Below are 17,976 nucleotides of genomic sequence, written 5' to 3'. Positions count from 1 at the left end.
AGAAAGAAGCTACCAGTAACTGTTGTAAGCCAAACCATGCTGGCCTCTGAGAAAGAACCCTCCTCTTCCACTCCTCTGTGAAGGGTTTCAGGGATTTAATAAAGATACTATGTTTTTGGAGTAAAATGCACTATTGTGCATTATCAGGGACAAACCTGATTTCATTCAGAAATGCAGCCCACTTACTCACAGAATGCAAATGTATTTCCAAAACCCTGTTAACTCAGTTTTTTGACACATTAGCTTTGTAATGAGAAAGCAAGCATGGTCTCACAGTAATCACAAGTTCTGTATGACAGTGTCTATCTATATACACAATTAAAAGAATTAAATACATTAGTACTTCACTGAAGTTTACAGCACAAAATCCAGGCTGTAATATCAGAAAGCTTTGGGTAAAACTTACATGACCTTAAAGGAATACTATTCAAATAAAAAGGATCAAGTCTTTATTGCAACATTTACAATGTCTGCTGTATCAGTTGTATCAATGTTAGGGATTTTATTGAGGTTATTTGCCTGTATAAAGGCCCAAAGACTGGATTCCTGAGCATCTGTGATATGCTACAATCAACTGCCACAATAATGATTTAATTTTACAGCAAATTAGCATTACATAGCCAAGTACAATTATGCTGCCAGCTGGGAATTTGTAAATTCCTTACCCTTGTAGGAACAGTCTTATTTGCTTCTTGATAGACATGTTGTTCTGACACTAAACTGCTAGAGAAATAACCAGCTGTCCCCATATGGCCTTCAAAATGTTCTCCATAAACCTTCAAGCAAGGAGATGTATAATTAGATACCTTAAAACAATCCTCATCTGCTTTGAGCTGGTTTATCACTCAGTAAAAAGGAGTTACCACTAGTGTTCTTAATCTGGTTTCACATTTCCTAGGTTCCAACCAGCTGGCACATGAAACAAACCATTGACAGAAGTTCTGATCTAGGCACACATTTTTTCAGTAAATGAATACTGCTTTTATTTTATCTGGTGCTTTTTTGTAAACACAGCTAATCTTTTTATTTGCTTCCCTTAAATTTAAGACTTAAAAGGCTCCTGTGATAAAAGCTTTCTCTTCCACTGTTTTCATAAACAGCCACAGAAATAAACTGTGGAGCCATTCTGTAAAGGTTCCCTTCATAATTACCATATAGCTATTGAAGATACTTCACTTAAAAAAAGAAAAATATTAAACTCCTTCAAGTCTCCTCAACCAGTTTAAACATCCACTTTTAAAACTAAGTTGCTGCTTTAAGCCCCACAATAGCTCAGCATTAGCATCCATTTCTTGACAGCAATGTGTGTTAATCTACTTCTAGTTTGTTCATATACACAAGGATCAACTCTTATACTTGCAGGCCAGAACTCTCCAGAGTCTTTTTCATTCATTAGTTTTGAGTAAACATAAATCAATTGACCCTTCTTAATATTAATGAATCTGCAGTCTGAAGCATTATAATCCTCTTCTGCTCTGGCAAGGGAATTGGTGTCTGTGGGAAAAGGAACAAAAGGATGAGTTAGATGAATTCAAATACATACATACTTTTACAGAAATATAAATACATGTGGCCTTGTAGTAAAACTATTCCTACATATAAAATTAGGTTATTTTGAAACAGCTAAAGTCTTCAAGAATTAGTTTTGCCATTTTTCTATCCTCCAGTAAGCAAAATAACAGCTTCAGAAGCAATTTCAGCACTGAAAGTTAAAAGCCCTCTCTACACTTTTCACTTAAGTGAAAAATGTCCCTTTAAAAAACCCATTTTTTGGTAAAACTGCATGTGACATTCTACATAGCCACTTGACAAGACAAATATATGACAGAGCTAAGCAAGCAAAGTAGTTTTCCCTTCACCCTCACCATTATTTTTAGAACTATTTTGTCCTCAAAGTTAAAGCAAATTTACTTACACAGTACATCATCAGTACACAGCTACTTGCTGGTAAGCTTCTCCATAAAAATTCCAGTTGCAAGAGGAAACATTAATCTGAGATACAAAAGATCATCAAATAAACACTTTGTGTCATTTTTCTTTGGTGCAGCACTATCTGAGGGTGTGCCAGGTCCATCTTTTATGGAAGAGGGAGACACCTGGACAAACACAGCAGGCTAATAGGAAGGGGCTGTGGCAACATTCCATCTCACCAGAGGAGCCATAGGCAGAGAGAAAACCTCAGGGCCGACTCATAAAGCTGAATCCCCTCCCAAAGCCATTCTGTGTTAAGGTTTTTATCAGCAACTGTATTATTTAAACATGCTAAGCCCTCCCAGAGTTGTCCATAGCCTGAACACTATTTCAAGCAAAGTCTGAGAATGAAAATTAAGTCAGACCCTGGTAAGAAGCAAATGAAATTACATTCTTCTTAATCCTCCTGTCCTTAATTTTCACAAATGCTCACTGACAAGTACAATCTTCCCTGGACCAAAAACCCTCGGTGCCAGATTCCCCTCATCCTGTCCACAGAAAGGTCCTACTGGCACAATAGCAGATGGATGCAATATAAACAAACAATTAGGGAGCTCCAAGGCAGTAAAAAGGCTTTTCAAGTCAGCAATTAAAATTTGAAATCTAAGAGTTCAAGCACTTCATATTTGCACAGGCAAGATCCCTTCCACAGGGAGATGCAGTCAGAGCAAAACACAGAGGTCATGCCAGGACAGCAACCATTTCACTTCTCTTTACCTAGCTGAACTCTGCTGAGGGTTTGCAGGTCCAAACAGTGCCACAGGCTGACTTACAAGGTCCTGTTTACAACCTCTTTACAACAGCACAGCTGTCAGGCTACAGCAGGCTGGTCTGAATTAGCACTTAGAAATAACCAAGGGCAAGTTTGGAAATTCCTGAATTGCACTCCAGTGAACCAGTGTTTCCTGATTCATGAGGAGGTCTGGCTGCACCAGCTTTCAGTTCCCAGAGAGGAGCAGAAATTGTCAGCTGTCATCAAAAACCCCACACTCTTTTCAAAGAAAGTGCATCATGCATCACTTCTAGCATCACCTTCCAATAACAGCTGACTTCACCACGTTCTCCTCTAGCCTTCCAGCCCATTACTCCTTCCTCCAACCTCCTTTGCAGACAGCTCCAAACCCTTTACGTTAATAAAGGTGAAAAGCAATGGTAGTCATGTGCACACAAACTAGTGGGATGAAATGACAGCATAATTATTACCTATAAATTTATGACTGCAGGAGCAAAGATCCAAGGTTATGATGGAGTAACTCTCGTTTTTGCTGTTACAGGCACATTGAAACAATTTTCATTTGCAAGTATTAGAATACCTGTGAAATCACACATACACTGAATCTTCAAAAAGAATGAAAAAATACATAAATGGAGATAGGACAGTAATTGAGATGACTGTGAAAGAGGCATTGTTTTGCAATGTATTGTGGGAGCAGGTGAAACTTCAATTTTCCACGTCTTGTGCAAAAAAAGGTGGCTCATGCTGCAGATACAAAACACTCCAACTTTTTAAAGTGATTTTTTTTTCCAAAATATTTGGAAGTTACAACTCACAATACTATATCTGATTACTTCACTGCATCCAGTGTATTTTGTGCCACACAAAACTTATGAAGCTTTTAACAAATTAGAAAAAATAAAGTAAATCAAACCTGAGAAACCCAGAAGCATTAGGACATGTATTTTGGAAAAGCCTGCCCAAAAACCAGAAATTTTTATGTTTCCTTTAGGGATTTGCTTCTACTGCCAGCCAGCAAGACAAAACTGAGTTGAATCACATTACTGCCAAACTGTAATCAATTTCTAACTATACCTGGGGAAAAAATCCATTAATGATAAGCTGTATTTCCTAAGTGAAAAACAGCTGTCCCCTTGATAATGAGGTTAAATGATGTATTTATTCTGAATATGCTGGCATTCAGCATTCCTGATCATACTTTTTGCTCTGGAAAGACAGCTAGTTTTAGCACTTACTTCTGAGAAATAAGGTTCACCTTAGAAGTTCTTAGACTGAATAAAGCACTGCAAGGCTAATGAATAATGAGACAGACTTGAGGAAAAAACATGGCTTGAAAACAGCATATTTCTATTTTATTTTATAAAAATTAGTATTTCAACAGAAGAAGTTACTGTCCAGATGATCTGTGGAAATCCTGTGTGCCTTGGTCATTGTGGCAATTCTATTTGAGTCTTATGTGTTCTGCAGAGAACAGCAAACACGCTAGCTGACTGGAGTATCAGTGTTTAAAAAACAAACACCTATCCACACAAGTCCTTTACAGGAGAATATAGTTATTTCTTTGCATAAGTGATTTTCATGGCATGAGATGGAGTGATCTTGAATCCTTGGAGAGCATCTCGAGCAGCCCCTGCTTGATTCTCATTCTCAAACTCCACGAATGCGATGTCATGGCGCCCTGGCACTAAGCGTACTTCTTTGAATCCAGGAAACCTTTAAAATAAGATGAGAGTCAACAAATACTTCTTAGCTCAATAATACATCTCTCTTCAGTAGCTTCTTACCAGAAGCATCTACTAGTGCAACAGTTATTGCTAATGAAAGATTTAAATTGCAGGATTTTACACATTCTATCCTTAGAACTATGCCTCAATTAAGGAATATTATGTGGAAGCAGTTTAATCAGTGCTGTACACATAGAGAAGCAATCTAACTAGTTTTAAAACTGCTCCTGCCGTCCTAAAGACTTTCATATTACAATCTCCAGATTAAATCCAATGCAAATTGATAGCAGATAAATTACACAATCAAAACCAGCTACAAAAAAGATGAGATTTGCTTTCTGGACTAAGTCATCAGAACTGACATCTGTTATCTTGGCAGTAAGACAAACAACTGAAATACCTTCAAAAGAAACTCTTCTAAAATAAGAGCCTGCCAACTGAGAAAACACACACAGGTTACAGAAGAATTCAAAGGAAAAATCATTTCTGTTCAAAACTTACTGATTAAATAACATGGACAGCATCATCTCGTTTGTTTCCTCAGGCAAATTATTAAGGAAAAGGATGTAGTTTGGTGGGTTGTCAGGCACCTGCAACAACAGAAGATCAAAGCTCAGAACACTATACATAGTTGCATACATTTCCTTTGCATCTCTCTGCATGATTATTTGAACCAAGACTCACATTTCTTTAGTTTTGCTCACAACATTCTATCTGGGCTTCACCACACTTTTATCAATATGCAGACAGAGCCCCTTCGTTCTTTTACACAGATATATTAATTTGGAGAGGTTCTTACTTCCACAAAAATCACAATACCATACTGTCTTAGATGTCACATTTAAACTCAGCTAGTCAAGAGCTGACACTGCAACACTCTCTGCACCCAGATGCCAAAGCAGTGTCTGCAGTGCTGTCCAAGACACCTTATGGCAGTGGTATGTAAAAGACTCACATCTTTCTGGAAAGCAGTGGGAAGCCAATCCCTGTTTACCTGCAGTACTACCAAAATACTGAATATGTCTGGGCAATCAAAACTCACAAAACCCACATGGTTTTATTACAGAGCTCAATTAAAATTTCTTAATTAGAAAATCCTTTAGATTTAGAGCTTTAATTTTTTTAACAGATTTGCCTGCTAATATGAATTTGTAGCCACCCACCACAGACAAGGCTGAGTAGTCATTTGCTGATACTGGTATCTTTAAATCATTGAGTACATTATAAAAATAAAAACAAACTGGACATCCCAACTTCAACCATCCTCAAAGCAGTGCCAAATAAAAAGCCTTAGCAGAACAATCTCTTTCTACTGTTGGAAATATTCCAGGTAGTGCCATTAGAAAATAAACTTCTGAAGTTCAAAGAAATACTCAAACACTCAGCATTGTGCTTTGATGCAAACTGATACACATGTATTGTGCCTGAAAATCCAGGGAGCAAGACCCCTTCCCCTGTTGATTATGTATGCAATGGCAATACTCAAGAAAGATGAAGGGCAGGACAAGCAAATATATTCTTCTGTGGTACTTGTTCTCCTGCAAATCCTGGCTCTTTACCACTTCTAACATGAATCATTTAGAAGGTCACTGAGCAGACAAGATGAATGAAGTGCAGGGAGTTGTTCCTACATCTCCACACAATTCTTTGGAAAATAAAGACACTTGTGAGAGAAAAAGCAAAAGTGAGCAGAGAACCCCCAAACTCCTGAAATAAAGCTTTTAGGAAGATATTTTGGCATCCTGTGTTGTCATCCTTTTCCTTATCTGCTGCTAGACTAAAGTAAGCTAAAGGGAACTTATTAGCAATAAAAAAAATTAAGAATCCTTCAACTGATACTAAGCACAGTCCAAATTTAAGAATCCAGTATTATTTGGTAATAGTGCTGTTTTCTGTATAGTGATGAGAAACTGCAGATTCTCATTTCCTGTCAACCAGATATAGTAAGAAATGAATTTGTTTTGTTTTCTGTCATGTAGCTATTAGACAAATGTCTCATAGGACAAAAACAAAGCTCCTCAAGTTTCCACATGTAACAAATTATTATTCATAGAGAATATAAACATTAATGCTTTTAGTGATAAAAATAAAAAACATTACCTGATTCTGTGGTGTAGTACCTGGGGCATTGGCTGCATTCTGTGTTGCTCCCTAGTAAATAAGTACAAAATAGTTTTACAGAGGAGTTTCATTAGAAATAAACAGGTACATGTCACCATGTTTCTCTACAATTCAAGACATATGTTAAGGGTTTTTTTGAGCTGGAATACAAGGAACATTTGGTTCCCATGAGATACTTCTCAAAGGGAACAAAGCATGTGAATTTTGCTTAGCTCCAAAACCAGGCAATCAAAAGAAATAATGTCAGTACTATCTGATCAATCTAATGGCTGAATGAAGTATTTCTCCACATTTCAGGATTTAATTTAATAGACAGAGAGTAAGTAGTTTTGAAAATGAAGGCCTAGACAGGTATCCTGGCTTCACCTGGGACAGAATTAATTTTCTCCTTAGTACAGTGTGTTTTGAATGCAGAATGAGAGTAACACTGATAACAAACAGATGTTTTGGTTGTTGATAGGTAGTGTTTGTTCACATCAAGGACTTGCAGTTTCCCATGCTCTGCTAGTGAGCAGGTGCCAAAGAAGCCAGGAAGGAGCCAGGACAGCTGACCAGAACTGGACAAAGGGATATTCCATAGTACAGAATATCATGTCCAATATAAAAACTGGGGGGATCTGGTCAGGTGCCTTGATGTTTTCTGCTATACTTCAGCACAAAAACTCCTAAATGTTGTTACTTTAGGCAGGCCAACCCTTAGTGGAGATAAATTCCAGCCTAATTCCTGTTAATCCAACATCAAACATCTAATATCTAACGTAAATGAATGAATTGTCTTGTTCTCATTTACCATTCTTCTGTCCTCATTGGGCAACATGGGATTAAAACACTGAAGAGAAAAGCTGGTTGAGCACTTGAAGCCAGTACTAAAGGTAAGCACACTCTTCTTTTTTTCCTATTCTTAAAAGAGGCTAGTTTCTGCTTTGGTTTGTTGTACCTTTGCCCTACATCTATATTTTCATCTGGTAATAGCAGGAGAAAAAAACAAAAGGAACAGCAAGGACTGCATAACCAGCCCCCTCTCCTTCAACTTCTAGTAAATGCTCAAGAGCTCTAGATAATCAACAGACCCCAATTCAGGAAACTGAAACGTAAAAAAGACAACATCAAGTCCTATAAAATTACTTAGAATAGCTTTTATGTGGGGGTATTTTTATTGTTGTTGGTTTTTTCTTTGGTTTGGGGTTTTTTGTTTGTTTTGTGTTATTTTGTTTTCATTTTTTCTAAACAGAGAAGCAGCTTACCTGGATAACCTTTTTATTTGGTGCATTTGCTGACTGCTCCAGAGTTTTGGCTTTCTTCTTTTCCTTTCTTTTTTCCTTATCAGCAAAAGTCCCACGCATTTTAGAGATTATATCAGAGTCTGTTTTTGCATACTGAATACGCTTTTTAAAAGAAAAAAGAAAACAGAGTATATTCTGCAGTTAATAATACTGAGTATTTTGCACCACTTTCATTAACTGTGTATTTGCATTTTTTTTTGCAGGAACCTTTTATATTAAAAACATTGTTATAAAGTGTAGGTACACTTACAGAGTAACCAATTCTCATAGTTACTTCTGAACACAATTACAGAAGTCTAAAAAAAACACCCTAATATGGAAGTTACTAACTTTAGCTCATTGAAATCAGAACTCCATTTATCTAACAACATCCTCTTAACATCTGTCAAGGTAGCACCTACAGAGAGATACATTTGAGCTACATATAGGAGATTTGAGAAAATTGGCACTAGCTTCTATTAAAACTTTGAGTTTTCAATCCCATTTTGGGGAGATAAAATTTGACAGTGATTTCTCAGATCTCTGCAGAAATGTAAATTCAGCAAAACTCAAACTTCTTAAACAGAAAAGACAGTTATCCACCTTAATCCCAACAGGATTGCATAAATGCTGCTGTTCTTTTGACAAAAGCCCCCACAGCTGAAGGTTGAGCGGATGCAGGTATAACTACACCAGTGTACAACATTGATATTTATGCACACAATCCTATTGTTTTTCCTATCAGAGACTACCTTAATACAAAACTACACAGCAGCTTAAGATTTTTTTTTAATGCTTTTGTTTAGTGCTTAGAGTACACAGGCTGCAGGCAATGTTCAAAGAGGGAAGTACATTTGAAAGCTTATGAAGCCTTAATCATTTTATTTCTTATTGAGTTGTACTGAGCACAAAACTGCTTAAGGATAAATGGCAGACTGAGCTTGCAAAATTCTGCAGTAAGAATTTAATTAGAGATTCTGAAGGTGTTAAGGCAAATAGCTTGTGGCTCAGCAGCACAACTGCTCTCTTCAGTGATCAAAGCCATGAGCTGAGAGCCAGCAGTAATGTACCCACCCATTGCTGAAGTCGTGGGCCATTTGCATGTATCATTACACCTCACCAATAGTTGCAGAATTAAGAGATGCCTAATTATCCAAGCAGGCAAGAACAAGGCATGTCAGTTATGCTATCCTGCATGTTATGAAGTACATTACTAAACCATGTTCTATTAGCCAGCACTGTATTTGCTTCACTCTACTGATACTGAAGTAGCTGCTTGGTTTGGTGATCTACAGTCAAGCAGAACTAGCCATCAATTTTAAAAAAAAAATAATTGGTCACGTCTGGAAAGCAAACTGGAGGTCTTCACCCTCCTCAATGTTACCTTAAAAAGGAAGCATCACATTCTAGCTATTCATTACAAATCTAAGAGTAGTTTATGTTACTCTACATAAAGTAACTGAAAACTACTCTAATTTCAATAATAAAACAGAAGTAATTTAACCAGTTCAATGGAAGACATGATGAGTAAAATGATCTTAAAAAAGATTTAAGATCTTAAAAACTTTAACCCAGCATAGAAAAACAAAGCCCCCCCATTAAGAAATCTGAACATTAAGTTCAGAGTGTGTGTGTTATAACTGCAGTCTCTTCAGGATCCTTCCAGCTTGCACAAATGCAGGTACCCATCAAGATGTGACCTGACTGAGTAATCCTTCGGTAACAACTACATATGATTGTTCATTCTCAAGGTGTAAGTAGTAAAACACTGTATCACACCATCAGGTCATTTTTCTTCTTTACAAGGTAACAAAGTAACTTACCATTGGTTTCCCATAAAACGGAAAACCTTGTAGCTGCCTCAAAGCATTGGTAGATGATCCAAGTTCTTTAAATATAACAAATGCCTGTCCTCTCATCTTCATGGTCTTTAAAGCCACGATGTCAACCACATGGCCAAACTGTGAGAATAATGCGTACAGGGACCTCTTCAGCTCTGGGGACCAAAGGAGAAAACAAATTTTAACAGGCTACATGCAAATTTTGACTTCTACTGAGTCTGCTATCTTTGGAAACAATGTTTTTTACAAGCTTTAGTTGACACAGTGAGTACTTGAGTTTGTCAAAACTGCTGCATCAGTACAAGTTCATTTGTTCAGGTTTTGTAAGAGAGTGTACAACATTTGGTCTCAAACCTCAGGGATTCAGGTAGGGAAGACATTCTAGTGCCATCCATCCTACCATTCCAAGGGAGTCACAGTTACATAAGGGTATGTAAAACCATATTTTCATACATGTATAAACACACACAGTCCCTCACACAATCAAGTATGATACATGACAGCCATCTCGGACTGATCAGAAAATCAAAACTGAAACAAGCAGCAGTAAAGAGATGTGATGTAAAACAAGAATGCAGCAAAATAGCAACTAGCTAAAGGTTAATTCAAGATGGAAATTTTGGTTGTAACTGTTTAATCAATTTTTGCATTTACATTAAGTATTTTGTCATATCCTGGATCCAAATTATTTTTGTATGATACTACTGCAGCTTACAGCAGCATTGGATTTACTTTAATTATTTACAATCACCTGAATATATGCCAAATTAAACCTTAGTCCAATCCAAATCAAGCTAAATAAATAATCTGTACTGTGTAATCATTCTAAGACAAAAACCTTATATTTGAACTATTTTAGCAATGTAAGAGCACTGCCTCTTCTTTATTGCTGTTGAGATTTGGTAATACCAGTCCACTGTCACTTTCTCCAACTTTTCTCCACCTGCTCCTGACTAACTATAGTGTAGTGGTTTTTTTATTAAAAAAAAGACTTTCTCTCAAACCACTTTCCCTAAAAATTACCCTATCACCTGTATTAAAATAGGAAGTAATTTGTAATGTTAACAGGTACTTTAATACCCTATATTTAAGCCATGGTAATCCTATGAGATGTAACAAGACCAAGTGCAAGGTGTTAAACCTGGGCAACATCCAGCATCAATCAGTCCAGGCTGGGGGATGGACAGATGGACAGCAGCACTGGGGAGAAAGACTGGGGGTGATGGTGGAGAAGGGGCTGGACATGAGCTGCACATGTGTAATCACAGCCCAGAAACCAACCATGTCCTGGGCTGCATCCAAAGCAGGGTGGGCAGCACCCTGAGAGGGATGGGACTCTGCCCCACTCAGGTGAGATCCCACCTGCAGTGCTGCATCCAGATCTGGGATCCAGCACAGAAGGACATGGACCTGTTGACGCAAGTCCAGGGGGCCACCAAGTTGATTAGAGGGATGGAGCACCTCTCCTATGAGGAAGGGCTGAGAGCTTTGGGATTGTTCAGCCTGGAAAAGAGAAGGCTTAGGAGTAATCTAAGTGTTGCCTTCCAGTACCTGAAGGGAGCCTACAAGATTGAGAGAAACTATTTACAATGGCTTGGAGTGCCAGGAAGAGAGGTAAAAGCTTCAAACTGAGAGGAGGCTTAGAAGTGATATTGGGAAAATATTTTTTACTGTTAGGGTGCTAAGGCACAGGAACCTGTTGCCCACAGAGGTTGCAGACTCCCCATCCCTGAAAATGTCCAAGACTGACCTGCAGGGAGATCTGAGCAGCCTGATCTAGTGGGAGGTGCGTTTGTTTGCTTTAGCTACCGTTTCATTTCGAGACTTTTGCCCAGAACTCTGCTCATGACCGCCTCCCGCTCGGAGACCTCCGGGAGCTCCTAAAAGCCCCTTTGTAAGACAAGTGGCAAGTGCACTGCATGACCAGGCCTCACCGGACAACCTCCCCGTTCCAGAGGAGACCGGCAGCCATCCCTACCTTCCTTCTTGATCTTGTCGTTGATGTTGTTGATGTAGATGGTGTGGTTCGGCCTGATGTCCATTCTCGGCGGTACCTATAAAGCTGCCTGCGGGCAGAACACACAGGGGAGGCGTTAGCGGCGGCCGGGGCGCTGCCAACGCCGGCGGCACCTCACGGCCCCGGGCAGCGGCACCACGAGCCTGGGGGCGGCCTGTCCGTCTGTATGTCTGCCCGCCCGCAGGCCGCACACCCGCCCCGCTCCTCCCTTTCCGGGCGGGCCGGGGCAGCAACGGCGGGACAGGAACTCAGAGAGGGAACCCCGAGGCAGCCCCTCCTTGCACCCCCTGGATCCTGGCGCCTGGACCGCGGATCCCAGGCCCCGCTCACCTCCCCTCTCCTGCCCGTCCTCAGGTCTCGATGGCAGTCTGTCCGTCCCGCCCTGCCGGGACGCAGCGCAGGCGGCAAAGCCGCTCCCAGAGCAGTGGATGCGCCGAGCGCCGATAGCGCCGATGGGGAGCGGCGGGATGAGGGGTAAAACGGGATAAAAACCAGAGAAGGATAAAAAGGGACAAAAGTTTGTTGTCGGTCGAAATGGGTATTTCTTGCCTCAGGGTTTGGCTCTTTCCTAGCCTAATAGAATCATAAGTAAAGATAAGTGTGGTGGGATTTAATTTTTTTTTTTGTTCGGTTGGTTGTCCTCTGGGGCTGTTCTGTTTCTTTGGTTTTGGGTTTTTGTTTGTTTTGTTTTGGGTTTTTTGGGTTTTTTTTTTTTTGTTTTTTTTTTTTTTTTTGGTGTGTTTTTTTTTTTTTTTTTTTTTTTTTTTTTTTTTGGGGGGTTTTTTTGTTTTTTTTTTTTTTTTTTTTTTTTTTTGTTGTTTTTTTGTTGTTGTTGTTTCGGTTTGTTTTTTGTCTCCGCAGCACCTAGAGCAGCAGCTCGGGGAAGCGTGGAATGGTTCGGGTTGTAGAAGTAAAACCACCCTGCCGTGGACATGGACACCTTGCACCAGACTGGGCTGCTCCAAGCCCAATCCATCCCAGCCGTGAGCACCCATGGCACAGCTTCTCTGGGCAACTGTGCCAGAGCCTCACCACCCTCACGGTGAAGTATTTCTGCACAATGTCTGGTCTCAACCTGCTCTCCTTCAGTCTGAATCCATCCCCCCTTGTCCTGTCACTCCATAACCTTGGAAACCATTGCTCTCCAGAGTCCCCCTTATTTATGATGCCTTATTTATTAGAAATAATAAATATTCCCCTTATAAATTAGGCCCTTTCCGAGAGGCCACAATTAGGTTGCAGCAGAGCCTCCTCCTCTCCAAGCTAAACAATCTCAATTCCCCCAGTCTCTCCTCCTAGCAGAGGACCTCCATCCTGCAAACCACCTTTGTGTCCCTTCCCCAGACTGTCCATGCAAGTCCTTCTTGTTCTGGGGATCCCAGAGCTGGATGTAGCACTGCAGGTGGGAGAATGCAAAAACTTCAAAATGTCTATAAACAATCAGTAGGTAATATTTCTTTTTAAATTCCAATATTCAAAAGGCAGTCTATTTTTTTAAAATGTAATTTCTTGAAGGTACTTTGAAAATTCCTGCAGTAGTGCTGCCTCAGAACAAATAAACAGGGCAGAGGTTGCAGCCCTTGAATTTTTGGAATAATTTTGCAGGCTGTATGCCTTCATTTCTATGAATTATTAGGCAGGCTTTTTCAGAAACAATTTGAAGTTGCTACATTTTACATATAAAAAAGGAATTCTTTCAGGGAAACTACTTCATAATCAGTGAAGTAGTTTTTGCTTAAGCTATAAATTATTTTGGGGCAGGCCATTGCTTAGTAAAGAAGCAGGAATATTAGGTGGAGTTCTTGGTTCAATAATAATTCTGGGAAAAAAACATTACTCCAGATTCCAGAGCATGTAGGAAGTATATAAAGAAAAACATAGATTAAAGGGAGTCAAAAATAAAAGCCAAAGGCAAATAAGCTGTTGACTGAGGTGTCATTCACTAGGGGAAGAAAACAGCGTGTTCTGCAGTTATTTACAGCAGACCATGGTGTGGGAAATGCTGTGCCAGTGGATGCCTTATGGAATGCATACATGTGACAAATTCAGAACATGACAGGCAGCAGTTCTGGTCAAGTTTTAGGGTTGTATTTATCTTTCTTTGTTTATTGTCTTAGAGTTAGTTGTTAAGATGAAGTAAAGCTTTGAAATCCAAGCCTGAACAATACATTAAAATTCTTTTTCAGAAAGGCTGGCTGTAGTGTTTTATACCTACATCAGCACTACAGTCCAGGTAACTTTACAATTTAGTATAAATGTTCAAAACTGCTTATTTGTTGTTGAGTCAATGCAGATAAAGAAATTGGACTCACAGAATCAAAAACCTTGACATTTTATAAATTGTTTTTAAAATAAAGTCCTTCAACTGTCCATAGAGAAGACACTAAAAAACAAATACAAAAAAAACCTGTCAACCTGACACAAAGTAAGGAAGGATTCATGGCTTCTATATTTCATCCAGCACAGCATGCCACACTTATACTTGCTCAGAGTCACTTTAAGGACAGCTGATTTACTCTTCCAGAATTTGAATGCAATAAGGCAGAAAAAAATGCATCTTTCCAGCTCCTCAGATGGGATTTCACGTCTGCCTGCCAGTTCAATAAAAGTGACATTCATTCCTCAAGTTGGCTTCCTCCTCACTTCTCTAAGGTTTATTTGAATTACTTCTGTTTCCTTGATCCCCAAACAGAGGTACAGAGCTGTTATATTCACTAAAATGGTCATTTATGTTGTTTATTTAAAAGTCCCTGAATGCTTGAAGTACTGTAAAAATTACTTCAAATTTCTTAGAGTACCTGCAGCACCTTAATAACCAATTATGATCCATCACCAAAGTGTGGGAACACAATTTCAGCTTGGACAGGTACCTGCTTCATCAGAGGTTGCCAAACAGCTCTGGAGAAACAAATCAAAGGGCACAGGGTTCTTTAAAGTATCTTTTCAGCCACCATTTCTCCCATCCTACCCTTTGCTTAAGGTCAAGGGAAACCCAGGATTTCATTGCTATTGCTGCTGTTTATTATGAAACCTATAATAAAAAGAAAGGGCTTTTTTTTCTTCATCTTACTTTTCCAAATTCAACAAAATTCTCTGAGGTGTAAATAACCAAGAACTGTGTGTGGTGGAAGCTTGATAGCTTTGTGCCCTCATGGCCTTGATTGGGTCCACACAAAGTGATGCTTCACAGTTTTCACAGCTGTTATTTCCTGTAGGAAGATGGTGAGATAAGCAAAGTTACTCTATAGAACTATATAGAATATATATTCTTATTCTATATAGAATGAATTACTATATAGAAATACTTTCATCTCAATTAAACCCACATGCTAGAAAGGAACATAATTGCAAATGTTTTGTGACCTGGCTGGATTTGACTGCAGTACTTTTGCTCTGGCCTTTACTCTGTTCTGTGTCAGGGAGAAGGTAATACAAAATCACTAAACATTGCAGCATGGACAAAGACAATGAGCAAAGTAACAGGAAATAAGGAAATTTCCTAGCAAGTACAAACTGGCTCTGTGAGCACTTGCAAAGTCAATATACATGAAGCCTCACATTGAAGATAGAAAATGTTCTTTGTTGGGTGAACAACTTTGTGATCTATATTCAGCTGGAAGGTGTGAAAGGGAAGGAATTGCTCCCTATAAATCAGGATTTGCTGAGCAGTTGGACTAGCTGCTGTTGCCCAAAGCTGAGGAGTCCACAGGGATTTACAGATCATTGTCCACAGGCTCTTCATATGTGATCTCTGCAAACTAACAAAGCAGAGAGAATGGACAATGGGATAGCAGGACAAGTTCAGTATTGATAAGAGCTTGGCAATGTGCTTGGCAAAGCTTCACTTGAACCACCTGAATTAATTGTGAGTTATTAATTGACTGTTAATAACACTCAGAGAAAGAACCTGGCTGACCCTGGTTGGGGGACAATAAAACACCCAGTAGTAGGCAGGGAGGCAAACAAAAACACCATACACAAGGGGGGAAATGTACTGCACTTCATTTAATAAGGCTGCTTCATAATCACTAAAAAGGTGTTTGAGTGTATTGCTGCTTGATCTGAAAGAAAAAAACCTCCACACATTAATCTGACATTTATTACTGGCAGTTTATACTCTTGATTATTTAATACACTGCTTGACAGACTGTAATTTAGTCAAGAGAGCTTCACTAACCAGGGGAAGAATACACTAGCATAAGGAATTATTTAGTATTGTTGTTTCAGAGGAAAATCATTATATCATGGCTAATACAACTGTTGCTTATTCTCTTGACCAGGTTGCCTTTCTCCTTTACTGAGGAAAACAATAAGCACAAGCATTTATTTCTTTGGACCCACTTCTAGTGTATGGAAACAGACAACTGTTGCATTGTTTAAAATAAATAAATTACCATTTTTTAGTAAACCAGAATTAAATTTTAGATATTTACATTTGTAGTTAACTAGTTATATCTAGCATATGCATATATATATATATAAATATATATAAATGGCAAATAAGTATATTTAATTTTTGTGTTTTATCAAGTGTGAAAAAAATGCACTTCTAGACTATGCTTTCCTTTATGATGTTCCCTCTCAGACCACTTTTTTGCTGCTGACAATTTCAGGAACCTTGCATCTCTTGCATTACCCTGCTGCCTCAGTCCCCTGTGGCAAAAGCTCATTTGAAATTTCAGGGTGCAAGTATGCAACTCCTCATATTTGTTAGATTTATCGTCATGGTGATTCCCTTACTTTGGGTATGCTAATATGCTGAAAGAGTTGAAATGTGGTTAGCATCCTTAGTTTCATACAGATGGCTTAATGTGGGAGACAAGAAACGTCTCATAGAATAAATAGAAGGCCTTTGCTCACTTTGTTCCTCTTTGCTCTCTGACAATTCATGAAAACCTCTATGGGAAACACAGCTGGCATGAAGACAGAAACAAGTCATGTAAGCTTCCTGTGGACAACGCTTCATCAGAGTGCTGGGTTGGTTAGAGGAACGAGTGGACAGTGTTTGTTTAGTTAACAAAGAATTCTAACAAGTATGGATTTTAGCCAGAGTGTTTTTAGCTATTTTAGTTAATTAAATAATTAACTAAATAATAAATAAATAATATATAAACAATAAATAATTATATAAATAAATAAAATTGTAAATAAATAATATTATATAAATAAATAATAAATAATTAGTTAATATTTAGTATTTTTAGTATTTTAGTTAATAGTATATGACTATTAACATAGTCATATAGTATATAAGGCCTTGCATGATGGTAATAAACTTGATTCTCTTTGGAAGCAAGAGGGTCTGTCTTCATTGACAACAGCTTAAAATTAGTTTAGGTTGCTGGGGTTGTACTTTTATTAGTATTAAATGGCAGTATTATTAGTATTTATTAGTATTTATTAGTATTAGTGGCAGTAACATCTGTCCACACTGCAACTCTTTGCTGGGAAGAATAGCAGCTAGCTGGTTTGATTTATTGTTGTGCAAGAACACTTGCATTCCTTTCCTTTTGCTTTCAAACTGGGTTATTTTTTGTATAGTTTTATTGGAACCAGCATACTAATGCAGTGTAAGTGATGTGATTTACACTGTGCATTTGAATTCAATACTTCTGAATCCTCATGCATGAGATACATTGCAGTATATTAAAACCAACACTTACCTACTGAGCTGTATTAAATTGCCTAGTTCTTTCCTTCCCTTCTTTGTAAAAAAATCTCACTTAGACCAGCCCTCCATTGTGAAAATCTTGAAATGATGTGCTGGGGTCCCTGATGAAAACCAGAGACATCTGGGGGTGCTGCTGAGATGTAAATGATTCTGTATCTGTGAGCTCAATAGGAGGCTGGAGCTGATGTCTGCTACAGCCTTGGAAAACTTTGGCATGGAGGTTGGTAGGAAGCTTAGCTTGCTTAAAGCAGCATTGCTGGGCTGGAAGTCAGCAAGTGGGTGGCCACAGTAGACTCAAATAACTCATGGCATCACTGAGGATCTGAGGAACACACTCCCTGGACAGGGAGGGACTACATTATGTCCTGGATCAAAGGGCACACATTCCCTGGAAAACACAGACTGATAGGAAAACAGAGACAGGTTTCCCCAGCAGGAGGACTTCAAGAGAAGAGATTTGGCAACACCAATGCTACCTGAGGAAAGAAGTCTGCCCAGTGGGGATGTCTACAGCACTTACTGGCAGCTCACCATCAGCTCTATGAACAGTAACACGCTATAAAGAAGGTCTTAGATTTCCAAATGCTTCTTTCTTAAGCCAGCACAGCTTTGAAATAGCTCAGACCCATGCCA

At 38.8% G+C, this 17,976-nt stretch overlaps 2 protein-coding genes and 1 long non-coding RNA gene across 3 annotated transcripts; 1 reads left to right on the top strand and 2 right to left on the bottom strand.

The window, feature by feature from the left end:
- Positions 1-432: 432 nt before the first annotated feature.
- OTOR (otoraplin) lies at positions 433-3,917 on the bottom strand. The gene is given in 4 exon segments (XM_015623065.3): positions 433-776; positions 1,349-1,494; positions 1,916-1,991; positions 1,994-3,917. Coding segments are annotated over 4 exon segments (483 nt in total). The 5' UTR covers positions 2,075-3,917; the 3' UTR covers positions 433-596.
- A 120-nt stretch (positions 3,918-4,037) lies between these two features.
- On the bottom strand, positions 4,038-12,084 carry SNRPB2 (small nuclear ribonucleoprotein polypeptide B2). The gene is made up of 7 exons (XM_015623064.3): positions 12,003-12,084; positions 11,634-11,721; positions 9,638-9,810; positions 7,797-7,937; positions 6,532-6,582; positions 4,933-5,021; positions 4,038-4,420 (listed from the first exon to the last, which is right to left on the bottom strand). The coding sequence occupies exons 2-7, from the start codon at positions 11,695-11,697 to the stop codon at positions 4,261-4,263; spliced, it is 678 nt and encodes a 225-aa protein (XP_015478550.1). The 5' UTR covers positions 11,698-11,721; positions 12,003-12,084; the 3' UTR covers positions 4,038-4,260.
- Positions 12,085-12,480: 396 nt separating this feature from the next.
- Positions 12,481-16,785, top strand: LOC117244134. The gene is made up of 3 exons (XR_004496642.1): positions 12,481-12,714; positions 13,859-13,905; positions 15,953-16,785. It is a non-coding gene; the product is annotated as an uncharacterized LOC117244134 (long non-coding RNA).
- Positions 16,786-17,976: the final 1,191 nt, after the last annotated feature.

Source organism: Parus major, chromosome 3, assembly GCF_001522545.3.
Source record: "Parus major isolate Abel chromosome 3, Parus_major1.1, whole genome shotgun sequence".
NCBI classification, from domain to species: domain Eukaryota; kingdom Metazoa; phylum Chordata; class Aves; order Passeriformes; family Paridae; genus Parus; species Parus major.
The sequence above is the reverse complement of the archived record's forward strand: the minus strand, read 5'-3'. Positions and strand labels throughout refer to the sequence as shown.

Bases quoted from the DNA above. Each gene is read 5' to 3' on its own strand.
- SNRPB2 (XM_015623064.3), bottom strand. From the start codon at position 11,697: ATGGACATCAGGCCGAACCACACCATCTACATCAACAACATCAACGAC. The intron at 7,938-9,637 runs GTAAGTTACTTT...TCTTTTAAAAAG, and splicing joins CGTTTTATGGGAAACCAATG to CGTATTCAGTATGCAAAAAC. The intron at 6,583-7,796 runs GTAAGCTGCTTC...CTTATTTACTAG, and splicing joins CAAATAAAAAGGTTATCCAG to GGAGCAACACAGAATGCAGC.